This window comes from Gorilla gorilla, chromosome 16 (genome assembly GCF_029281585.2).
Source record: "Gorilla gorilla gorilla isolate KB3781 chromosome 16, NHGRI_mGorGor1-v2.1_pri, whole genome shotgun sequence".
In the NCBI taxonomy this organism is placed as follows: Eukaryota; Metazoa; Chordata; class Mammalia; order Primates; family Hominidae; genus Gorilla; species Gorilla gorilla.
This window is the reverse complement of record NC_073240.2, coordinates 54,898,842-54,926,193: the sequence shown is the minus strand read 5'-3', so window position 1 is coordinate 54,926,193 and position 27,352 is coordinate 54,898,842. Positions and strand designations below refer to the sequence as shown.

General features: G+C 35.6%; 1 protein-coding gene across 1 annotated transcript in view; it reads right to left on the bottom strand.

Annotated features, from left to right (window-relative positions):
- UNC13C (unc-13 homolog C) overlaps positions 1 to 27,352 on the bottom strand; it is a 649,688-nt gene that overhangs the window by 473,577 nt on the left and 148,759 nt on the right. The window contains exons 3-4 of the mRNA XM_031002438.3: positions 16,689 to 16,711; positions 16,045 to 16,109 (exon numbers count right to left, since the gene is read on the bottom strand). Coding sequence (XP_030858298.3) covers positions 16,045 to 16,109; positions 16,689 to 16,711 — 88 coding nt within the window. The remainder of the gene's footprint in view (positions 1 to 16,044; positions 16,110 to 16,688; positions 16,712 to 27,352) is intronic.

The window sequence follows — 27,352 nt, the reverse complement described above, 5'->3', positions numbered from 1 at the left end:
TGCCAGTATTATCCCCATGAGCCTTATACATCTACCAAACTTGACCCACTAGTTCCCATGTCCAAGGGTTTGTTCATGCCAGAAGTAGGCCCTTAAACGCTAGATTATTAAGACACATTTTAGCCACAGGGACACCTGTTTTTTCTTTGCAGTTCCTGTGGTCCCTTGTCTGTCTGATCCTTTTAACTATCTTCATAGCTAAATACAACATGCACAAGGAAACAGTGCCTTAGGCATCTGCATCCTCTAATCAAAAAAGACTCATAGGACAAACAGTGCTTTTGTACTTGGTGCACACTTAATAAAGTGTCGACTTGGTTTTGAATGAAATAGTATAGTCTTCTTCCTTTAGTTTTCCTCTCCACTCACATCCTTTGGTATTTAGTCTGTGTAAGATATTTACTGTGTTCATTCTGCCTGGTCTGCGGTCTACGAAGAATTTGAATGCTAGTGAAACTTCGAAATTATTGAATCAGCATGTTTACTCGACAGTTCTATTGTAGCCTGCTCAATAGTGAGCATGAAATAGCTAAAGTATAATAAGTAAGACACATTGCCAGCAGGGAGATGTTTAATGGTGTGGTACAGAAAGTGTCAAGTTTCTAAGCAGAGCCAAGATCTGTATCTAGCTTTAACTCCAATGAAAAGTGGGCACCCCTGCCAAAGATAGCAAAATAAAATCCTGCCCATGTCCCAGTTTGCAATAATAGAAAGAAAAAAGGCTGGTCTCAGCCGAGCAGATAACAAAGCTAATATTGGCTGGGTGTGATGGCTCATGCCTGTATTCCCAGCACTTTGGGGCCAGGCGGGAGGATTACTTGAGGTCAGGAGTTTGAGAACAGCCTGGGCAGCATAGTGAGACCTCATCTTTACATAATTTTTTTTTTTAATTAGCTGGGTGTGGTAGCATGCGCCTGTGGTCTCGGCTATTTGGGAGGCTGAGGTAGAAGGATCACTTAAGTATGAGAAGTTGAAGCTGCAGTGAACCATGATTGTGCCACTGTACTCCAGCCTGAGTGACAGCAAGATCCTATTTCTAAAAAGTTTAAAAAAAATAAAAAAAAAAAAAAGCTAATATTAAAAAGAGTAGGCCGAGCGCAGTGGCTCACACTTGTAATCCCAGAACTTTGGGAGGCCGAGGCGGGTGGATCACGAGGTCAGGAGATCAAGACCATCCTAGCTAACACAGTGAAATCCCGTCTCTACTAAAAATACAAAAAATTAGCTGGGCATGGTGGCGGGCGCCTGTAGCCCCAAGCTACTGAGGTGGAGAATGGCGAGAACCCGGGAGGCGGAGCTTGCAATGAGCAGAGATTGGGCCACTGTACTCCAGCCTGGGCGACAAGAGTGAGACTCCATTTCAAAAAAAAAAATTAAAAAAAAAAGAGTAAATGACACTGCACCATGCATAGAAAGGAAAGAAGTTTGGCAGCATCTGCCAGGTATTCATTCAAACATCAAAGTTTTTAGAAAGGGAAGAATCTCTGATGAGGTCTACTTATTTGCTCAAATAGGCAACAAAACAAATTTCTGTTCTAAAAGTTGCTCCTTCTCACAACTCAATTCAGTTCTAGAAAGAACTCACCATTCTATCCTGAGGCTTCTCTCTTCCTTGTCTCTTTGTCGTTCTGGAGATGAGTTCCTTGAGATATGATTTTCTTGTTTTCAAGAGGTAAACAATTATGGCTAAAGATATATGCCAAGTAGAGGGCTGGGGTAGGCAATTACTATTTTTCCAAGCTTAAATCTATACATTTTCTTAGGCAGAAGACCATTAGGAGTAGATAGAAATATATTTAATTCTCTTTCTACATATGGCTAGCCAGTTTTCCCAGCACCATTTATTAAACAGGGAATCCTTTCCCCATTTCTTGTTTTTGTCAGGTTTGTCAAAGATCAGATGTTTGTAGATGTGTGGTATTATTTCTGAGGGCTCTGTTCTGTTCCATTGGTCTATATCTCTGTTTTGATACCAGTACCATGCTGTTTTGACATTCAATTCTCTAAATGAGAGCTTCTAGTGAACTATACATGTTTTACAGCTATGCTGATCTTCTCAGAAGAACCCTTTGAGCAGCCCGCTGGGGTAGCTAGAGTGTCTCAAAACTCATAAAGTGGCCAGCTCATCTTGGTTTGCTCAGGGCTTTCCTGGTTCTAGCACTAAAACTACTACAACCTAAGAAACTCCCCAGTTCCAAGAAACCCTACCTCTGATCACCATGAGCAAGGATTTACCTTTTAATAATGTATTATTAAACTATTATTTTCTATGTGTGCTAGATTTAAAAAGAAAGGTAAAACATACTAAATGATCTTGCGATTATAATGTGATTATGAGTATAATCTACAGTTTTCAAATGGAGCATTAAGACTCACAGGTTAAATGACTTGCCCAGACTAACAGAGCTAATAAGCAATAGAGTCAAGATTTAAAACTAGGCCTTCTAATTCGAAGTTCTTTGTATTTGTCAGTATATCACATTATCATGTGTCTTTTCCTCAGAAGCAATGTGGGAATTTTCCCTTCTCAAGTCCCATTGGCTAAATGGAAAAAGCAAAGACATTATTCACCTTCACTTAGTGTTAATTCTAATTTGTAACCTATGGCTGGCTTGTACTCAATTGGTGAGAGGCGAACTCAGCAGTTTTGCCCTGATCCCAGAGAAACAGCTCAAGTTCACGTACAGTCCTTTTCTCTCTCCTTAAAAGTTACTCATACAACCAGGGTGGCCACACCCACCCACACACAGAGTAATGAGAACTTCTTTCCTCTGATGTCTAGTTCTAACTGCTGAGTCTGAATTGCCATCCCCAGCTCTTTTTTTCCTTTATGATAAGACTTCTCACAGGAAACCTATGTGCCTTTCAAAAATTATGTTGCCCATCAATTTCACTGCTACTGACACAGTCTTTCATCAAATATGTCTAGTTTTGAACCACAGTTGCAGGCACCGTCCAGCTTCTCTATTCTCAGACCCTGTGTAAACCAATGAAAGCAAACATACACATTGGAAAGAGATTTTGCAGATGTCACACTGGACATATCTGAGTCTCAGCTCTAGCCTGGAAAGGATACTCTGTTACATGTAATCCGTGGTTTCCTTGACACTTGCACTACAGCTTTGTGCCTCCCACACTTGATACAAATAAATGCAACTTATTGTTAAACGTGGGGAACCTTCTAAATTATAAGATTCTGTAGCTGTCACTCTGTGACTCTGGAATAACTGTTTCAAGTATTGTTTCCTGAAGAGGTCTTTATATGTGAAGATTATAGGGCAGATGATGTCATCTTGTATAAAAAGATTTATACAGATGATTCTCAGCAGTGATGGCTTCTACAAATCCCCTGGTTTGGCCTTTCCTACCTGGCACCTTAGAGTCTAAGCCTCAGGATAATGAGTAGGCATTACAGTGATGCTTATCATGGTTGACAGAGTTGTGTAAAAATTCTCAAAGCAAAAAAGATGCCTGCTATGCCTGAGTGCACCTGCTTCTGGAGACTAATGTCTTTCTAAAAATTAAGATTTTGGCAGATGATTCTGCTCTAGTTAATGAAAATCATACAATCTTGTGAATTTAAAACCATCAGTTTCTTCCCTGTCATTGTCACCATCACCCTGTAGTTATTGTTTGACCAGAATAACTGAGTCATTTTTCACAAGATGTAGGTATTTCAAATTACAGGAATATGTTATTCAAAGGTTAATATATTTAGTATCTTTGGTCAGGCATTCAAACTTTCAACTTACATTTCCCAACATATTTTCCACTTCTTTCCCCCACATGATCGGACATACTACTGCCCACTTTCTTGCCTATGATGCAACTCATGTTTTGTACTGCTTTCTGGTCTGCATTTTATTTTCCATATCCATGTGTCAAAATTGAATCCAAACATTTAAGCCCAATTTAATTCCACCTTCTCCATAAAGTCTGCACTAAGAACTCCAGATCAGAAATGCATCTTCTCTGAAATGTACAGAACACTTTTATTCACCCATCTGGAAAGTACATTACTCTTTATCCCATATTGTAACAGAATAATTAGGTACTACTGAAAATGAGATTCTGATGTTTTCATGGCAATATCTATTTTTTCATTATTTAAAATACAAATAATTAAGTGGAAGTAAATATAAGAAATGATATTCTATTTTCTCTAAATTGTGGAAAATATATAATTCGAAGAATATTTAATTGTGAATATACGCGACTATACTTTATTGTTAAAAATGGCCTCAGTCACTCGCTCCTCTTATAAAGAAAACAGAGCCTCATTTCCACATTCCTTGAATCTCAGTGGGACTTATGACGTGCTTTCACAATAGAATGTGGCAAAAGTGATAGGTGTCAGATCCAGTTTTGGATTCAAATGGCCTTGCATGCTTCCACTTATTCTTTAGAATCCTGTCACCATCATATAATCAAGTTTGGTTTGGCCAGCTGGATGATGAATAACAGCCCAATTGCCCCCGCTCCAGAATAGCCAAAGAGCCTCCAGAAATGTGAGCAATGGCCCCTGTTGGGCTGACCACACATGCATGAGTGAATGTAGACAAGACCCAAGGATTCATTGTTTAAGCCACTGAGTTTTGGAGTGGTTTGTTACATGGCAATGTCTAACTGATACAGGTACTATGATAGAATATAAGGATAGGACATTAAGATTGGAATAGGTTTTAAATAATCAAGCATCTGATATTTAAATTTCTTTTGCAATATTTCTAACAACTGAGCACCTAATTTATTTAAAAGTCTCTAGCAGTAGGAAACTTAGTATTTACAAAGACAGTTCTTATTATTGGAAATATCTTCTTATATTGGTCAGAAGCCTGCCTATACACAGTTTCTTCAATGATCCACGTTCTGTCCAATGAGAAGCTCAGGACAATATAGTCCCTTTTATAACCTAATCTTTTGAATACTTGAAGACCTCTAACATGAATCCTCACTTGAACCTTCTCTTTTCTAGATTCAGCGTGTACGAAGGCAAAGCCTCTGTCAGCATGGTTCCCTGAACAACTATGAAGATCAAAGTGCACCCTCCTCCTCATATCTATATGCACTGAAAATGTTGCATGCTTAAATTCTGAGAAATAAGGGGAAAAAATGGAAATGTTGCATGGATGAGAAATAACATTTTATTTAATTAATATACTGAAATTTGGTAGTTGTTAATTACTGTATCATAACCTAGGTTATCTTGGTTAATATACTATTTATACTCCATCTTGTTAGTTTCAGCTCATTGTTGTAATATGCTAAGATCTTTTAGACATTAATTCCATTATTAATATACTAGTTATTTTCCCAGGTATATGTCACCCTTAAATTGTATAAGTATGTATTTTATATTTGTATCTTTTCCAGTTAAAAACAATCTAAGTCCATATTCATGGATTGGAAAATGTAATATTGCTAAAATGTCCATACTACCCAAAGCAATCTACAGATTCAATGCAACATGTATCAAAATACCAACAGAAAGTAGATTGGTGAATAACAGAGGCCAGGAAGAATACAGAGGAGGTGGGGAAGAAGAGAGGTTAATAGGTACAAAAATATAGTTAGGTAGAGGAAATAAGACCTAGTGCTCAATAAATCAGTTGAGTGACTACAACAATATATAATTTATTACATATTTCAAAATAGCTAGTACAGAATAATTTGAATATTCCAGGCATAAAGAAAAATGTTTAAGGTAATGAGTATTTCAATTACCCTGGTTTAATTATTACATGTTATATGAATAAATCAAAATACCACAGGTACCCCTAAAATATGTACCTCTATTATATACTAATTTTTAAAAATCTATGTAAAGGCAATTCCTGAGGCATTTCAATAAGAGCCACCCCTGAGTACAATATCAATCATGAATTATCACACCTTGGGTCCAGTCATTCAACCTATTACTAGTTTATCTAGGTCATATTTTTCTAGGATATATCCTGAAATTCCTTTGCAAATATACTTTTGAAATCTAGAAATATATCTACATTTATTTGGTACATATACTTAGAAATCTTTTCAGACCAATACATAATGTAATGTTAAATTTAAAATATAACGTAAGTGTACAGTACAATATTTAATAGAACAGATCCAGAAATGAGCATTATTGATTTGTAAAATTGTATCAATTTCGCATAAAAGCAAAGCAATCAAATTCTGGAGTCAGCTAGATCTAGTTCAAATCTCAGCTCTGATACTGTCACTGATCTTGATATTTGCTTAGTGTCTAGATTTCTGAATTACCTCATCTGTAAAATATGAATAATAGTTATCATACCTACCTCAAAAAGTTGCTACAAGAATTAAAGGAAGTAATGCTAAAGAACGCTCAGATATGGGTCTGTTACATTACAACATTTCAAAAAGTATTACTTATATCATAATAATTATGAATTTGATATACCATTTTTAAATGACATCTAAAGTGTTGCTTATTTTATTTTATATTCTTTCTAAATGTTAAGACAGACTAAAAACTAAGAACTCTTAATCTGCTAGTCTTAGATAGATTTTGTCATATCTGAAAATATGGATTACAGTGCAGTTCTTTGAGCAAGCTGTTTCATATTTAAGAAAGTATATGGATTAAGCAAACTTGTTACTTTAAATAAGAAGTGAGTAATTATTTACAAGTTTATAGCAGCAGCAGCAGCACACATTTTTAGCAGTGATTATTTTATTGTTCTCTCTGACTACTATATAGTCTGTCTGTAAGAGGGAATCTATGTCATCTACCTTCATGGAATAAGGTATTTATTCATTAAAAGATACCTAAAAACATACTCTATATATGCTTCATTGGAAAATACAGTTATCACCCTCAGTGTTCCTCTTTTTTTTTTTCTCTAAGACTTTTATGTATATTAGATGTGCTCAACAGCCATATCAATTACAGCTTGGAAAGAACCAGTAGGTGTAGGAACCATGGTATTTCTTACACTTTCCATCCTATTTAGTGGGGTTATTTTCAGTGTTTCCCAGCTAATAGCTGGTAATTTTCTAACACAAGTGATTATTCTGCTCAATGTAACATGATATTTTCTGTAGTTACTAAACTTGCACCACTTTAAGACTGACGACTCAAACACTGCCTTCATAAAGGATGTATTAGTGATTTTAATTTGCTACTCTTCAAACTCAAGAATATCTGGAAGGCATTAGAAGATTAAGCTTGACTCTGATGTAGCTAAGATTCATTAATTTCCTCATAAATTTAAGCCCTAGAGACTTAGGGGTCATGATTAAGAATCTGATATATAAAGAGCTGAAATATATACTAATATATAAATGTTGAATAAGCAAATTGAACACAGAGAAGGAAATGTGTTTCAATATAATACTTTTTTCTCATCAACAAATATACTGTCTTCAGGTTTCTTAACTAGCAATTTCATTTTTCTGAGGCTGGATTGGCCCCGCTAGCTGCTATATTAAGTTGGCACTCCTGTGATACTCAAAGCCAAAAGTGAGTACCAGCACTGGCTTGAGATATAGACCCTGGAGTGAGAAAAAAAAAATTGTGAATGAGTTCATGAGGGTGAGGGGATAGAAGTAGTACTATGCTTAAGCTTATGTTGATGGCCTTAGTTTTCTAGAGAAAAGACTGCCTTTGGGAGTTGGGTGTGTGATGAAACTTATATCGCTAATATGGAGACGGTCTTACCAAATGCTAGTCCTTTGGAAGTGCGTGATTTGGGGTTCTTTTAAAGTACATCTCGAATATTATGAGGTCGAGTTAGTGGCTCACAGAAATCAGGGAAAGGTAAATTTCCTATTGAGTGTGTTTATATCGGCAGTCACCTAAAGATGAAAGGAAAAGCAGGCCCTTTCTAAGAAGCCAACCAGAGCTGTGTAGATCAATTATGGAAGGCTCCAGCGCCAGGAACTGGCTAAAGGAAAGCTGTCAGAGTTGATGGCAGCTCTCATTTACTTCCCCAAAGTAGAACCATTATGTGCATCGTGGCTTGAAAGGGATCTTGATCTGGAATGTAAATGCTGGGCGCTGTGGCTCACTCGTATCATCCCAGCACTTTGGGAGGCCCAGGGTGGCAGATTGCCTGAGCTCAGGAGTTCAAAACCACCCTGGGCAACTTGGTGAAACCCCATCTCTACTAAAATACAAAAAAATTAGCCAGGCATGATGGCACGCGCCTGTAATCCCATCTACTCGGGAGGGTGAGGCGAGAGAATCACTTTAACCCAGGAGGCGGAGGTTGCAGTGAGCCGAGATCATGCCACTGCACTCCAGCTTCGGTGAGAGTGAGACTCCATCTCAGAAAAGAAAAGGAATGAAAGAGTAGTTTTCATATAATGAGTAAAATTCGAGGTTCTCCTGGCTTACATGTACTAGGATTATCCTGAGGTTTCATATTCTTAAATACTATTAAATAATGGAAGTAAAAAATGTGATTTGGGGGAATAACTTTTTATGGTCAGCCTCCTAAAGCTCAGAAGATGGCCTCTATTACAATAGACATCAGGTTTCTTACATATGTGTGAGGATGGATGGACCTATTTTCTAATATTACCCGAAGATGGGGGAGTCTTATACAGTATCCCTGATCAACCGTGGGTAATAGTCTAATATTTTTTCCTGGGTTTATGGTCTACCACTGAGTAAGAAAGAATGTTAAGCTATAAACCCAAGCCAGAAAGTGAGATGATCGAAAAGGTGCCAATCTACAACTTGGTGAACTATGAGCTATTAGCAGCTTCAAGATGACAGCTCCATTTTCTTAATCTTCTGAGTCAGTTGTATGATTATTTTGCCACCATAAATTTAGGAATAAAATATGCCTAAAAGAAACTATTTATAATCTACCCCAAGAAAACTATGGTTTAACTAAGCCTGGGTGAGAATATAGATAGTAAATTTTATCTTAATTTCATAGATGCTGTACCAAAATATATTTCCCACTAAATGGGTCTGGGGTTGTGAGGTCTCATAGATCCACACATTGAAGTAGTCACCCTAATGTCTGGTCTTTGTAGTTAATATCAAAAGCTAACCTAATGATCTTATGACTTTCTAAGTAGAGAAGATATCAAGTGCTCCTGAGACTAGAGAGAGCTGGAGGTAGGCCAAAATTAGATAGGCAGTCTTCTTGACCACAGGAAGCTAATGGCTCAGCAACCACTTCTTGATTCATGGGTTTTAGAAAGTTGGCGGCCTTGTGGTTAACAGTTTTCCTAATTAAGAAACTCTCTGTCTAGATTAAGCCTTTGTGCATAGGACATTATGTGTTTGCTCTGCATGAGGACTGCAGACTGTGTGCTGAGGACTAACAGGCATGATACAATCAAGAGTCTGTGATTGGGTGTACTCCCTGAAGTCTCACATGAGGCTCCTTTCGAGCAGCTGCAACTGCCTTGTGGCATGATTGTGCCCAACACTGGCCAAGAGATGTCAAGGGTTGTTTCTCCTGTAATAATTTAAGCAAATCAACTTATTTTAAACTCCTTAGGAATTTGAAATCAAGTTGGAGGATAAGAATCTTGTTAAATCTATGCAACTTATCAAACTAATATATGCTACAGAACTGATACCAAAAAAATAGAAACACTAAAAACAGTGATAATACTTTACCATAGTAAAAAGAGAGAGAAATAGAAATCAAGAAATATATTCAAAGCCACGTGAAAAGAGCTATAAAGTTATCCTTTGGTATCCACAGGAGATTAGTTCCAGGATCCCCTGTCAGAGACCAAAATCTGCAGATACTCAACTGCCTTATATAAAATGGCACAGTATTTGTGTATTTCCTGTGCACATCGTCCCATATACTTTAAATTATCTCTAGGTTACTTACCCGACCAAATACAATGTAAATGCTATATTAACAGTTGTGATCTTGTATTTCTATTTGTGTTTCTTATTGTTGCACTGCTATTTATTATTATTGTTTAGCATATTCTCACTCAACAGCTGTTTGAATCCACAGATGTAGAACCCACAGATACAGAGGGCCAACTGTCCTTTACATTCAAGAAAAACAAGAGTCATTAAAAATATTTAGGTAGAAAGGCCCGTGCTTTAAAGACATTGATCTTTAACAGTGTAGAGATTAGATTTAATGTGGAAGAAGAAATCAACAAAGGAAGATTGGTTAGAAGATCAGTCTCAGAAGATCAGTTTGCAATTGCCTAAGTAAAAGGTACTGAGGACTAAAACTAGATCAGTGGTAATGTGAATACAAATAAGTTGAAAAAATATGGGCTTGATGACTCACTGGCTATACAATAATGAATTATGAAAGTGGGCCCTGTTTGCATCTGTTAACCCTTATAATAAGTAGAAATCTCTATTTCACTCTTACCTAACTCTATAGTGAACTCCTTCTATACCAAGTTCTCTGGAGGGAAAGGAAACTGTTCCCTAAAAATAACTAACTAAAAGGTCAAAGACCATATTTGTCCATTTTCACACTGCTATAAAAACACAACATGAGACTGGGTAATTTATAAAGAAAAGAGGTTTAACTGACTCACAGTTTTGCATGTCTGGGGAGGCCTCAGGAAATGTAAAATCCTGGTAGAAGCCAAAGGGGAAGAAAGGCGTCTCTTACATGGCAGCAGGAGACAGAGAGCCAGGGACAGGGGGAATTGCCAAACACTTTTAAAGCCTCGGATCTCATGAGAACTCCCTAGCAGAAGAACAGCCTGGGGGAAACTGCCCCCCATGATCCAATCACCTCCCACCAGGTCCCTCCTTGACACATGGGGATTACAATTTGAGATGAGATTTAGGTGACAGAACCAAACCATATAAAAGACAACGGCTCCTTCCTCCAAAGAGTGACCTGTCACCATGATTAAAGCACTGTGTTATGTGGGGGCTGTCATTTTCTTAATATTTGGCAAACCTGGTTCAGAGCATGCAAGGATGGTGCTGTAGGGTAAACCACCGACTCAGAAGAAAGGGCAGTCGAAACAGCCCATGTCTAGGCTTAGGAGAATTTCTGACCCTTGAGAAATAGGGAAGTTATCTGAGGAAACAGGGAAGAATCAAATTAGTGGACTTGATAGGAAGAACTGAAATAAAAAGTTCTCAGCTATGAGAGAGAAGACTGCTGCAATGAGAAAAGTTAGGTGAAGAGCCCCTGGAGAGTAGGAACAACTTTATCTTCTATGCTAAGTGGAAGATTTTAGGTCCTGGCTAAACATGGAAGTCAAGACTATGAAAGAGGAAGAGAGTGTGAGGATAGTAGGCAATCTCAACTTTATAGACAAATAAAAAAGCAATGTCAGTACTGTGACAGAAAATTAAAAATATGTTAAACCAGCTTTATTCCTTTGTTGAACAACCTAACTGACGTTGGGTTCTACAACAGTAACAAAAAATGGGTATTTTAATTAAGGTAAATTTAAGAAAAACAATGGAGTTGTGCAGGACTTTGGATGAAAATTGGCTTGTTCACATTTACCAAGATAGTTGTTCCTGGTGATAATTGAACAACCTTGGAAATCTCAGCAAACGTTTCTTATTAATATTTTTTGGTAAATGTACCTGTTTGAAAATGAGGTCAAAATAGAAGCTTCTGCTTTAATTTAACAATATCTCAGTGTCCTTTCCTTCAACAGTGTCTCTTCATTTTTCTCTGTCTCTGCATTATTCACTTCTGCAACCACTGCCTCTTTCCTGATAAGGTTCAATCATTCTGGTAGAGGTTGAACAGAAGTTACCTCTAGTTCAGAATCATGGACAGAGGAATTTCACATCGGCTCAAGGAACTTAGTGCTATGAGAACTGTGCTGCAGAGAAGAACTTCAATGACTAGTGAAGAAAGAAAATAAAGATGATAATATCCTCCTCAAACTGTTTTTCCCTAATCCCACCATTGCTTTATAGACTTGCCCAAATTGTGGTGCATGCAAGTCTGGTGCTTAGAGAATAGACACACACACACACACACACACACACACACACACACGCACACATCTTGCAATGCTTCTTATAATTCAACCACTGTTTTATAGACTTGTGGTACTTTCAGAATACACACACACACACACACACACCCCTTGTGATGCTTCTTATAATTCAACCAGTGGAGTTCTAACTACAAATGTCAAGGGAAAGGTAAACTTAAGTCATATACAATCAAAGCACCAAAGGAGTGTTATTCTAATTAAAAATGTGTTTCACATTTGGAGAAGGTACTCATGTGACTTTGTTCACTATCATTGAATAAAAGTAGTTTCATCAGGCTGGGCACAGTGGCTCATGCCTATAATCCCAGCACTTTGGGAGGCCGAGGCGGGCAGATCACGAGGTCAGGAGATCGAGACCATCCTGGCTAACATGGTGAAACCCCGTCTGTACTAAAAATACAAAAAATTGGCCAGGCGTGGTGGAGGGCGCCTGTAGTCCCAGCTACTCAGGAGGCTGAGGCAGGTGAATGGCATGAACCCGGGAGGCAGAGCTTGCAGTGAGCCGAGATTCTGCCACTGCACTCCAGTCTGGGCAACAGAGCAAGACTCCATCTCAAAAAAAAAAAGGCAGTTTCATCAAATTGATGCTCGGTAGCTGCCATGGGCATGTATCACTCAGATATCCCTTAGAGAGAATCTGCTGCAGGATAGTTGGGTAAGAGCCTCCAGCTGCCACACCTCCAGTATCCACTGCAGCATTCACCCCAAGGCTACACCCTCCCCAAGCTGCTCCCAACCAATGGCTAAACTTGGTGGAGATAATAGAGCTGGCTACTTGTACCCAATGAAAGACTCCTCTAATAAGCAAACTTTCCTCTCCATTTGTCTGAATGACTTTCTTTTAACCTCATTATAGTCAATTTCAGGCTTTTCATACTCAATTCACCTTCCTGCTCCATATACTTTTGCAAACGTAAGAACTGTGCCATGGTCCAAAGGCTCTTCTCACCTACTTCTGCTACCTCTCCATTTTATCTTTGAGACATTTCTGTCCACTAAACCTCTTGTACTTTTCATATTGAGTTGCTGTGTGCTTTCTGTATGACTCTTTGCTTACATGGATGATAAAAGTTAACAAAATCTTATAAAACCACTAAAGGGTATAAATGTTAAATTCATTGATTTCACCAAAACATGTATCTTTCCCACTTTCTCTTGCTCCTTTTATTTTTCTGTCACCTCTTCTCTGTCCCTCTTCCAGTTTTTCCCCAGAGCCTGTCTGAACTTTTATTGTGACAGATAGGAAAAACAGAATGACATTTGCCATGTCTTTTCTGGCAACACTTACAGGAAATGTACAGAGAGCTAAGCAGAAATCAGAAAGCAGAATTATTAATTTCATTATCTGGTTTCAGTGTATATAGTTTATTAATTTGGTTTTAGTGTGTAGAGATTATTCTCTCATTGACACTTGAGTAAACTAAGGGAAGGATGAATGTCGTTTGGCTCTCAACTGATTGGGGATGGCGAAGGTAGAAAAGTGAAAGATTTAGCAGCATTGTAATAGAAAAGCAATGACTCCGTATTTCAAAAGTCTGCCCCAGTCATAGTTTTTTAGGATAATAGAAGTTGTGATATTTAAATAGTATTTCATTTTATTTTAAAAATATATTCTAAAATATTTATAGAAAAAGTAAAATAAGCACATCTTTCTGAAAGAGGTTGTGATTGAAGGCTCATATGTAAACGTACCCTTCAGGTTCTTTAAGAGAAAATAAGCATTCAGGCAATGACAAATTCTCTTGATGACTGAAAATTATCACCCCCTTCCCATATATCACAGTTCCAAAATCCCTTAGAAAGTCGTTGAAAGAGGCATTTTCAGAAAACGTAACAATGTGGAAAGATCTATTCGAAATGCAAAGAGGAACTATTTTAGCCAGACATTTATACTGCATGTGCTTAACAAAAGCATGGATGTAGATTAACTCTGTTGCTCTGACAAGGATCAAGTCCATATTCAGACATGAGTTAGCAAATCAAATTTTTACAAAGTGATAGATGCTGTAGGTGAAGGGAGGTGCAGAATCTATAAGATCATAAACTCAGATAAACCTCCAGGTGCATGACACGATGTCCCAACATTTTTCATAACTAAATTAGAATTCAACTTAATTATTTCCTAAGACAATCATTTTATTTAGTTGTCAAATTATTATTGCTGGTCAACTTAAAGACACAGTATTCGTGGTGTTGTAGTAGAGAGAGTAGTCTATTCACTACCTTAATATCTCTGAATAATTCATAGTGATCTTTCACCACAGCTGCTTTTATAACTTATTTAAATTACTATAACATTAGAATATGAATGAGAGTAATTCTTCACATATTTCAAGGACATTAAAGTTAGAGATGTAACAGAAATAACATCTTAATCACTTCTATTTGGAAACATCAAAATAAAAATGATACATATATATTAATTTGTAGGAGCTTTACATTTAAAACTTTAAATCTTACAAATATTTTATTTAAAATAAGTCACGTGGATGTATTTAATAACAAACTGATTTTCAAAAAATGAGTGTATTATAAAACAGAACTGTGAAACTTTTTGCCTAGATAAAAAAACTAAAACATGCCTCTAAATTTTGCTTCTACTTATACTGTACATAAATGTATTCAAATTTCAACATTTATAAAACATCTAATACACATATACATATATATGTATATATATTTAAATTATTTGCCAGGCACGGTGGCTCATGTATGTAATTCCAGCACTTTGGGAGGCCAAGGTGGGTGGATCACCTGAGCTCAGGAGATCAAGACCAGCCTGAACAACATGGCAAAACCCGGTCTCAGTTTTAAAACAAAAATATATACAGATAGATAGATAATTAATTATATAGATATCTCTCTATATTCATATATAAAGAGGTATATATGAATATATAAACTGTGTATAAGCATTGATCCACAAATTACACTTTTAAAATCTATTGTGATATATTTACCATAGTATCTATAATTATGTCATAATTTACAATTAAGAATTAGAAATAATTTTGAAAACCCACCAATAGAAGAATAAAACATGTTGTATGAATGTTTTCAAATATTTGCATCACTTCAAAATAATAAAGTAGAAAATTTGGCAAAGCATTTGTTGTTAAATGGAAAAAAAGAAAACGGCAAGTTGCAGAGGCAATGTGACAGGTAAATTGAGATTACAAGCTCTGGAATTGGATTAACTGAGCTTGAATACTTACTTTGTCACTCATTAGCTGTCTGAAGGAAACATCTCTTAAGTGCTTTGTGGATTGGTTTCTTCATTTGTAAAATTAGAGTCAAAATAGTACTTACCTCATACGGCCATTGTAAAGATTAAGTGAGTCATTATGTATAGAACAATTTTAACAGCACTAGATACAAAGTCAGCATTAAATTCATGCTTATTTATTTACACAGAGTGGACTGTTTCGTGTTAAAATGCAAAAAAAAACCACAATGCAAAACTACTTATTTTATATGAACATACATATGTATTGCAAACACGCAGAAAAATGCCTATGAACATTCATGGCACACTGATACCAGTGCATAACTTTTAACATTAAAGACGAGACTGCTTGAATTTTTTACATAGAAAATAAATTTCATACATTATTTTTGTGATTAAATTTTAAATACTTTGATACTTATGTTAAGTGTAATACTATGCAACTATGAAAAATAATAGTATAGATTATATTCATTGAGTTGTTGACAGGAAAAATGTTCATGCACATATATCATTAAGTGCAAACAAGCACATTGAAAGAGAGCATTAATTGTATCAATATGAATTCATTCATATAAAATTATGTGATTCTATTTGGGTATGTAATGATAATGTTAACAGTTAAACTGGTTAGGTGATTTTGACTTATATATATAATCAAATACATATTCATATTTTTAGAATTGTTTTATAGTTAACATGTATTACATTTTTTTAAGAAAACACTATAATGTCAACTTTATTGTAAAATGAAGTAACAATGAGGCTAGCTAATCATGCAGCATCCTGCATTCAAAGCATATATGTTGAGAACACAGCCAAGTGCCATCTATGAATGGAATAAATTAGAAAGGTATGAAGGTACTTACCCACCACACACCTGGAGTGCAGAAAATTTGGAAGCATCCAAATCATTGCCACTTACTATTCGAGCCTTAAATGAAGAGTGAGAGAAAAACAAAACAAACAGGCTTTTAGCATACTACAGTTTTATGTACACGAAATCGGGACACAGGTCAGCTGCACTACACACGTAACACCTAGTATGACAGATGCTAAGCAGGGTCAGCTCCAAGTCAAAGCTACTGTGTTTTTATGAGTAGAGGTTTTGAAATTAGCTGTCAGCATTTAAACAAATGCACTGGCAGAGTCCAGGAAAATATGTCATATTCCAAGTACTATTTGCCCTTAAAACTTGATATGTGCAGTGAAGATCATGAATCAGTCAGAAAGGTCATGATTAGCCAGACTTAAGAAAAGATGCTGTGTTTGACAGTAGCAGACCCCTAGGTTGGCAAGTATAGCTAAGGTAAGCGCAGCTGGCAAGGTGTGACCTCTCCATAAGTGCAACATATCAGGGGCACACTTAAAGGACAACCAAATAATGGAAAGCTGGGATAACATGCACATTTCAAAACTAAAACAGAGGAATCAAACAGATCTAATATGTCACAAACAAACATGTACAAAAGACAAGATTCCTCAGGAGGGAAGAATAAGTATGATTTAAAACCTTTTCATCCACAGAACTGCTATCTGAAAGAGAACCAGGAAAAGAAGGGATAAATGTTAGATGGAGTACTTTTCAAGAAATCATTTAAACATATACATGAACAGAGTGTTAATATGTTACATTGTTTAAAATTATAAATAAACAGAGTTTCAAGGTTGAGCCCAAGGGTACAAGGATAGTTGGTTCTGATAATTTAAAGTGCAGGGAAATGTAATAGAATGCTTGAAAAGTATAAAAGTGATTACAGGATTTAATGAAAGACAATGTGTTATATTAAGAAAAGAACACAGTTGAAGAATCAGAAGTCCTGGGCTCCAGCTGAGGCTCTGCCACTTACTAAACACATTGGATAAGCTACCAAACTCTTTGGAGTCAAGAGCCTAGATCCAACTCTGAAATACAATCACAAATACTTTGACTAATTGCCTCGCAACATTGTTGATAGAATTAATTGAGATCAGTATTTGGGAAAGTAAACCTCAGATGACTCTACAGATTAAAGTTGTTTTATTAACAGATTATATATTTATGGCTTCTCATATCATAGAGTTTACGAGTTAAAAGATTAAGTTGATTCCATCTTACACATAAGAAAACTGATGCCTAAAGAGGTTAAGTGACTTCATTAAGATCACAAAGCTAGTAAGTGGCAGAAGAGGGACACAAATCCAGGGCTCCTGATCTCCCATCTGGTGCTCTTTACATCTAATGTTTCTGGTGAGCTGAACAGAACAGTGAAGGGTGCTTGGTCTACAGCTTTCAGATGCAATGTAAGGTAAATCATAGGGCCAATATTTTCCAGGTCCAACTGCTCATGGACACAAGGAGATGGAGAATGGACTATTGCATCATCATTTTTTAAACACAGGTTTAAATTTGCCTTGTCATAGGACAGAGTCTACTACTACCTTACACAGTATTATTGCTCTGAAACTCATTAATTCATCTTTGCTTATTAGCATAAAACTGGAGAAACTTCTCTATGGATACAAGTTGGCAAAATGCTAGAGCTGGAGTGACACTGGAGTTTACTTAGTTCAAATGCCTTGTTTATATAAACGAGCAATGGAAAGATTAAAATTTGTCCAAGGTCATGTAGCTCAATGATGACCCTTAGTGATGAAAATCTGAAATGCATTACTTCACTTGACTCATTAAGTATAGGCTGCTTAACTATCATAAGTAAATATTTTGGTGCAGATTTTTCAGTATTTCAGGGTTGTATCTTCAAATGCAAAACAGGGTAAAATGTATTGTAAAGTAATAAAAGACAAATCTTATTTATGGCCATAATTATTTTAAAATACTATATAAAATAAATAAAATTTAGCATTACTGCGGAAGAAGAATATACCATATTCAAGAAAATTATACCCAAAGTATCATTTAAAATAATGATATGACTAATCTAATATGACATATCAATTGGCCAGAAAATATATATCTTAATTTTCATAGGGAGCAAAAGTCATCTGATAAAAAATCAAAACCTTGTAGTCATTCAAAACCTCCTTAAAATGGGATTGTAATGGGTCTTCCTTAAGTGTAATATGTTAAAAAAGTATTACATATACTATTACAGTCAGCAATTTATGTGTGAAATAGTAGGGCATTTCCATCACCATTAAAAGCAAACGAAACTGTCCAAAGCATGATTTTCACTTCTTTCTGAAAATTCTGGCATATATATTAAAACAAACCAAAATAAACTATATAATTATTAGAAGTCAAAATAGAAAGTTATTTTTACAAGAATTATAATTTTATATCTAGTAATCAAAACATGCAAAATCACATGGAAAACTATTACAGCAAACAAAAGAGTCAACAGAGTAAGTATATAGTCAACCCATACGCAAAATAATAATGTTATTTCCTATACACTAGCAACTAGTTTGGAAAACAATGAAATAAGATCTGATTTCAAATATGCAATATTTTGAACGAGTACTTTATATTCATTATCTCCTGTTGATATCTGTCTTCCATCTCAACTATCCCACTAAATAAAGGTAATCTTAACAAGGTCATCAATTACTTTTCAGCTGTTAAATCTGGTAATACATCAGTTCTTTCAATGTTTCATTCATTCACTGAACACATATTTATTGCCAGTGAACCTTTTTTGTTCACTTTGACTGCTTTCTTGTCTCCCTGCTGTATTCTTCCCTGAAATCTTTCTTAAAAAGATAAAATTATGTCACTCTCCTTCTTAAAATCCACCAATGACACACAGTGCCCTCATGAAAGAACATAAAATCCATGTGAAATGCAACCTCATCACTCATTATATCTCATTCACATCATAAACTTCAGTCACAATTAATTCTTGAAGTTCCATTTCTGTGCCATGTTCTTTGAAATCTACGTGCCTTTGCATTGCTGTTTCCTCCCTGTGAAACAACTGTTCTCCATCCTCATGGAGCTGACTGCCTGTTATGTCCCAAACCTAGCTGAAGCACAACCTCTCTTTCTGGAAACTTGTGACACTTCTCCCTGCTGTCATCCTGGGTTCAGTATTGTGCACTGTGCATTCCTCTTTGCTAATCTTCATCCTTTGCCAGTTTCCTTATCTGCAATCCTTTCAGAATTTGAGCTCCTTGATGGTAGTCTGTTTTTTAATCTCTCTCTCTGTTTTTTTTACTTTTACCACATTCCTGAAATATAGGAGATGACTAATAACCATTTCTTAAATATTGGAACGGACAATTTTAATAAGCTACACCACTTCATGGAATATCTAAAAATCTGAACAATGGAAAATATTATTTCATTTTTCTATATAGTGATGATTAATTATAATCTAACAGATTTGTAGATTTCACAGTCAAAATCCTAATGGCAGATTGCTGTAACTTGAAATTTTACCAATTTTAAGTGTAACTGTATTAATAAACAAGTAAAAATATCTAAAATTTTGTAAAAGAAGCACTATGAGATGAATCTATAAAAATATTAATAATTTATAACAGCTAAAACAGTATGGTCCGGGCAAAATAATAGATTAAAAGTGAAACACAAAATATAATTAAGAAACCCTTATACTCAAGAATGTAATGACTAAGAAAACATTTTTTATTAAAGACAAAGAGAAGCACTAGTCAGTAAATAGTGCTTGGACAATGGGTTAAGTATCTATAATATTCATTTGTATCCTCATCTCATACATATGCCACCAAGTTCCACATACATTAAAGATTTAAATATAGAATAATTAAAGGAAGAAAGACAAGTAAAAAGAGAAAGGAATATTTATTAAACCTATGGAAAGAGATTTTTAAATTTAGACTTAATAGATAATTGACAAATTAAAATGCAACAATGGTAAATATGCAAATTATCTATTTTACTAAAACTACAACTAATGATTACAAAATTAATGAAGATTAAAGACACTGATTTTAATGATATTAAAAATATTTCCCAAGGCTGTTGAGAATATTATTAATCAAACACTATCATGCATAGTTGATGAGCATGAAAATTGTAATACTACAAGTTAAAAAATAACTTTCAAAACATGTCTATCAATACACTGTTTTGACAGGAAAATTCCACTTTTGGAAACTGGTGCTAAGGAAATTATTTTTGTTATGGGTTGAATTGTGTCCCACCTCTCCCAATTTAAATGTTGAAGTCCTAACGTCTGGTACATCGCAATGTGGCCTTGTTTAGAAATAGGACCACTGCAGATGGAACTAGTTAAAACAGGCCATACTAGAGCAGGGTGGACTCATAATCCACTGTGACTGGTGCTCTTATAAAAAGGGGAAATTTGGGCCGGATGCGGTTGCTCACACCTGTAATCCCAGGACTTTGGGAGGCTGAGGCGGGCAGATCATGAGGTCAGGAGTTTGAGACCAGCCTGGCTGACGTGGTAAAACCCCGTCTCTACTAAAAATACACAAATTAGCTGGGCATGGTGGTGCGTGCTTGTAATCCCAGCTATTCGGGAGGCTGAGGCACAAGAATCGCTTGAACACAGGAGGCGGAGGTTGCAGTGAGCAGAGATCGCACCACTGCACTCCAGCCTGGCGACAAAGCGAGACTCTGTTTCAAAAAAAAAAAAAAAAAAAAATTAGGGGAAATTTGGAGATATATGCACACACAATAATACCAAGTAAAGATTAGTGATGCTTCCACAAGCCAAGCAATTCCCGGAAACTTGGGGAGAGGCCTCAGTAGATTCTCCCCTAGTTCCTTCAGAGGGAGTATGGCCCTGCCAACACCTTGATAGTGAACGTCCAGCCTCCAGAACTCTGAGAATAAATTTCGGCTAGTCTAAGTCACTCAATTTTTGATATTATATTATGGCAACCCCAGCAAACATACAATTTAAATACTAAAAAATGTGTTAAAATGGGCACTGTTTCATTATTTACTACAAAAAAATTGCAAAAGCATACATGATTAAATATAGAACTATGGGTTGAAAATTATGTTCTATGACTTTGATGCAATAATCTGTGACCATTAAAATCAATGCATTTAGAGGCTAAATAAAAATATAGAAAATGTTCCTGATGCATAAAATAAAAATTAGGAAGTAACCTCATGTTTGAGGTTACTCCAGGTTATAAGGTGACTATGTAAAAACAAAAACAGTTATATATAGAAATAGACTTGAGAAAAACATCCCCATAATGTTATTAATCTTCAGTAATAGGTTAATATATTCATTCATATTCTCTTATATTTTCCAAGATTCTGTTATTTAATAATCATATTGTTGAAAATATTTTAAAATGACACAATATTCTACCCAACAGCAGCAGAATATATATTCCTGTAGAGTGTACATTTTGGAAAAGTCTTCAAGCCACAAAACACATCTTAACAAATTTAAACACTGAAATCATATCAAGTGTCTTTTCTGACCACAATATTTGAAAGTAGAAATCAATAACAGGAAGAATTTTAGAACATCCACAAATATGTGGAAATAAAACAACACACTCCTGAAGAACCAATGGGTCAAAGGTGAAATTAATAAATATTTAGAGACAAACAAAAATAGAAACACAATATACCAAAACTTACAGGATGTAGCAAAAGCACTTCTAAGAGGGGTACAGTGATAAATACCCACATTTAAAAAAAGATCTCAAATAAACAACCTAAATTTTTACTTCAAAGAACTAGATACAAAACCAAACAAACTAAGCCCAGTGTCAGCAGAACTAAGGAAATAATAAAGATTACAGAAGAAATAAATGAAATAGAGACTACAATGACAATGGAAAAGATAGATGAAACTAAGAGGGTTTTTTTGAAAATATAAACAAAATTGTCAAACTCTTAGCTAGACTCACCAAGAAAATAAGGGAAATGGATCAAATAAATACAATTATAAATGGAAGAGCAACATTACAACTGGTAGCACAAAACTACAAAGGATCTTAAGAGACCACTATGAATAATTACATGCCATCAAATTGAATAACCTGGAAGAAATGGATAAATTACTAGAACATACAACCTACCAATACTGAATCATAAATAAAGATAAACTCTGAGCAGACCAATAATGAGTAACAATATGGAAGTAGTCATCAATTATCTCTCAACAAAGAAAAGCCCATTACAAGATAGTTCATTGTGTGCCAAGATTTAACACCAGTATTTCTCAAACTCTTCAAAAAATTGAAGAGGAGATAATACTTACACCTCATTTTATGGGCCAGCATTACTCACACCAAAGCCAGACAAGTATTCTACAAGAAAATTACAGGCCACTATTCCTGATGAACATAGATGCAAAAAAATCTTCAACAAAATGCTAACAAACCAAATTCAACGGCACAGTAAAAGGATCATACACCATGATCAAATGGAATTTATCCCTAGGATGCAAGGATGTTTCAAGGAATGCAAATCAATAAATGGCATACACGGCTGAGTGCAGTGGCTCATGCCTGTAATCCAAACACTTTGGGAGGCCCAAGTGGGCAGATCACTAGAGCCCAGGAGTTCAAGACTAGCCTGGGCAAGACTAGCTGGGGCAAGACACTATCTCTACTAAAAATACAAAACTTAGCCAAGCATGGTGGTGTACACCTCTACTCCCAGCTACTGGGGAGGCTGAGATGGGAGGACTGATTGAGAATATTGAGGCTGCAGTGAGCCTAGATTGTGCCACTGCACCCCTGGGTAACAGAGCAAGACCCTGTCTTAAAGTTAAAAAAAAAAGTGATACACAAAAATAAAAGAATGAAGGATGGAAATTATATAATGATCTGAATAGATGCAGAAAAAGCTCTTGACAAAATTCAACATCTTTTCATGATAAAAAACTCTTAGCAAATTAGATATCGAGGGAATGCACCTGTACATAATAAAAGCCATACACAATAAGCCCATAGCTAACATCATACTCAACAGTGAAAAGCTGAAAGATTTTCCCCTAAGATCAGAAATAAGACAAGGGCTCCCACTCTCATCATTTCTATCCAGCATAGTACTAGAAGTTCTCACCGGAGAAATAAGGCAAGAAAAAAATAAATAAAAGGCATCTAAATAAAAAAATGAAGAAGTAAATCGTTTCTGTTTACAGGTGACAATAACTCACATATGGAAAACCCTAGACTCCACCAAAAAACTTAAAACTGATAAACAAATCTAAAGTGTCATGATAAAAAAATCTATACACTAATATAACAAACTATCTGAAAAAATAATATTAAAACAGTGGGCAACATGGCAAAACCAGTCTCTACAAACAATACAAAAAAAAATTTGCAGGGCATGGTGGCACATGCCTATAGCCCCAGCTACTCAGAAGGTTGATGTGGGAAGATCACCTGAGCCTGGGAGGTCAAGGCTGCAGTTAGCAGTGATTACCCCACTGAACTCCAGCTTTGGTGACAGAGTGAGACTCCATCTTGAAAAAGAAATTTTTAAAAATTAAAATTTACAATATCAAAATGTTAGATACTTACATATAAATTTAACGAAGGAGGTGAAAGATCTGTACACTGGAAACTATAAGGCTACACTGAAAACTAAAAGACATCGATGAAATAATTGAAGAAAACACAAATAAATGGAAAGATGTTCAGTGTGCCTGCATTGGAAAAACTGATATCCTTAAAATGCTTGCATTTTAAGTGACCTACAGATTCAAAGGAATCTCTACCAAAATTCCCATGGCTTTTTCAAAGGTTTACAGAGTCAAAGGAATCTCTACCAGAATTCCAATGGCTTTTTTACAGAAATAGAAAAAAAATTCTAAAACTTATATGGAATCATTAAAAAGCCCTGAATAGCCAAAGCAATCTTTAAAGAAAAGAACGAAGCTGGGGCATGATTTGTCCCAATTTCAAGCTATATTACAAGGTTATAGTAATTGAAACAATATGGTACCAGCATAAAAATAGACACATAGACTGATGGAACAGAAGAGAGAGCTCAGAAATAAAACCACAGACATATGGCAAACTAATATTTGATGAAGGTGCCAAGAATACACAATGGGGAAAGGACTGTCTCTTCAATAAATGGTATTGGAAAAATGAGATATCCACATGTAAAAGAATACAATTGGATCCTTATTTTATACCACATAAAAATTAACTTGGAATGGATTCTTAAGTGTAGGACCTGAACCCCTAAAGCTCCAAGATAAAAGTTTAAGGAAAATTTACCATTGGCAACGTATTGGCCAGGATAGCAATAATTTCCTTGGATATGACACTGGAAATGCAGGCAACAAAATAAAACATAAACAGGTTCATCAAATTAACATGCTTTTGCACAGCAAAGGAAACAATAGGCAAAATGAAAAGGAAACCGTGAAATGGGAGAAAATATTCGCAAACTATATGTCTGATAAAGGGTCAATATCCAAAATATATAAGAAACTCGTATAACTCCATAGCAAAATCACAAACTCTTTGATTAATAAATTGGCAAGGGGTCTAAAACAGGTATTTTTTTCAAAAAAGACATTAATGGCTAATACACATTTAAAAAGGTGCTCAATATCATTCATCAGCAGAGAAATACAAACCAAAACCAAAATGAGATATCACCTCACACCTGTTAGAATGGTTATAATTAAAACACAAGAGATAATGTGTTGGTAATGGCGTGGACAAAAAGGAACTCTTGTACATTGATGACAGAAACATAAATTGGTACAGCCATTAAGTAAAGCAGTATGCAGGTTCCTCAAAAACATAAAAATAGAACTACCATAATAATCCAGCAATCTCACTTATAGGTATAAATTTAAATAAAATGAGATTAGCATGTTGAAGAGATACCTGCACTGCCATATTCACTGCAGAATTATTCACCATAGCCAAGGTATAAAAACAACCTATTTTGGTGAAACCCCGTCTCTACTAAAAATACAAAAAAAAATTAGCCAGGCGTGGTGGCGGGCGCCTGTAGTCTCAGCTACTCGGGAGGCTAAGGCAGGAGAATGGCGTGAACCCTGGGGGCGGAGCTTGCAGTGAGCCGAGATCGCGCCACTGCACTCCAGTCTGGGAGACAGCGAGACAGGGAGACTCCGAGACCCCGTCTCAAAACAAAAAACAAAAAACCTATTTGTCAGCAGATGAAGACAATGCTATGTGTATATATGTGTATACACACACACACACACACACACACAGATGATTATTTAGCCATTAAAAAGAAAAAACTCCTGCCATTCATGACAAGATTAATTAATCTAGAGGACATATACTAGGTGAAATAAGGCAGAAAAAGAAAAGAGAAATATTATTTCACTTATAAGTAAAATCTCAAAAAAAAAAAACTGAACTCATAAAAGTGGAGAATAGAACAGTACTTGCCAGGGCTGGGGGTGGGGAAAATAGTTTTTGGTCAAAGTGTACAAACTTTCAGTTATAAGATGAATAAATTCTGGGGATCTAATACACACCATGACAACTATAGCCAATAATACTACATTGTTTTCTCGAAATGTGTTAATATAGTACGTAAGTGTCCTCACCCCACACACACACACACGTAACTCAGTATAGTGATGAATGTATTAGTTGCTTTTATTGTGGTAATCATTTCAAAATGTATATGAATATCAAATCATTATATTTTAACACCTTGAAATAGCTAATTTATTTGTCAACTATGCCTTAATAAAGCTGGGCAAAGAATAAAATGTAAAATGTATACAATAGGCAAAAATCTTGGCTATTATTCAAGGGGCAGTGTAATATATATATAAAACTTGTACACATATGCAGATAATCATATATGTATATACAGATATTGTGTATATAGATAGATATAGTAAATACATACACATACACACACGGTCTTTGTTCGCTGATAAATTGCCTTTTATTCTACATACAGTTGTTCTGCTTACTAAAATTGTGGTAAAATGTCTGTAATTACATGCTGGGTACTCCCTATAATGCTGCTCCCAATGTTCCTAGTCTTAGAAGGCACATATCATCTCACAACAGGTTCATTTTGCAGCTCAGCAATTTAATGTCGTTAATGTGAGACCACAGTACATCCATCTACTTTATAGTGAAACCACCCCTATAAATGGGATTAAAGTAAGTTTGTAGTGGTTATACAATTTTAATGTCTTCAAATTCCACAAACAATTTAAAATAAAAAAACTGATAAAATATTTACTCGGCGAACAGCACTATTCTATTCAACCATGCTGCATGGTGACCTATAAAACCAAAATTCTCAGTATATAGAAATACCAATAATATATGTGTGTCTCCTGTGTATTAGATCCATCAGAGGTTCTTGTGTGAGCATCCCCAAAAAGTAAATCTGAACATAATCTAAGGAAACATGTCATCTCCCTAACCCTCAGTTTTCCTTCACATATAAGTAAAATAAGAATATTTGACCAGCATCTATCTAAATCTTCTAGCTCTAAATTCTATGGTATCTTTTGGCATGTGTAATGAATTTTCACTAAAACTAGGAACGTTTATTCACCAGTTACCACAAAAACTAAATATTCATAATACCTAATGCCTACATTTAAGATTAAGATGGATAGATATAGTCAATTTACAATCTTCTAAGATAAAAGTAAAAATGTTGTATTTTCTCCCTCAACGTTTTACCTCTATTATAACACACTTTTTGAAGGAAATTTGAATAGAAGAGATCTCCAAGTTTGTATGTAAATTGAGTTCCACCCTATCTAGTTTAGGAATTCCCTTAAACATCTTTGCTCTGAGGTTCTTCAGTGATAACACAGTATAAATTTCCCACTGGTGATAATTCATTATCTTCTTTGGAAATAGTTTGCTCTATTTGTCACCATATTAAAAGAGATATGACTTTGATACATGTGTAGTATGCCTGAAAGTCATCAATGGGAGCCAAAAACAGTGCAAAGAAAAATCATTAATGAAATCAGAGGGTTGCTGAGCTGTCATTAGCCTTTACAGAGTACCTACTGTATGCTAGATAAGTCTGAAAATAACTTTATCTTCCCTTTTATTGAATTCCTTAAACTGTCTTGTGAATTATTAATAAGGAGCACATGCTTCCAGGTCAGAGGAAGTACCTGTGGATGATGTATGTTTCAGACATACTTCTGGATGCAACTGGATGAGTGCTGGGAGATTAATGCTGATTTAACTCATAACTCACATACCTTTGATCACTCATCTACAGCCTCAACAGTAATCTAAAAAAACTGAATTGGTCAG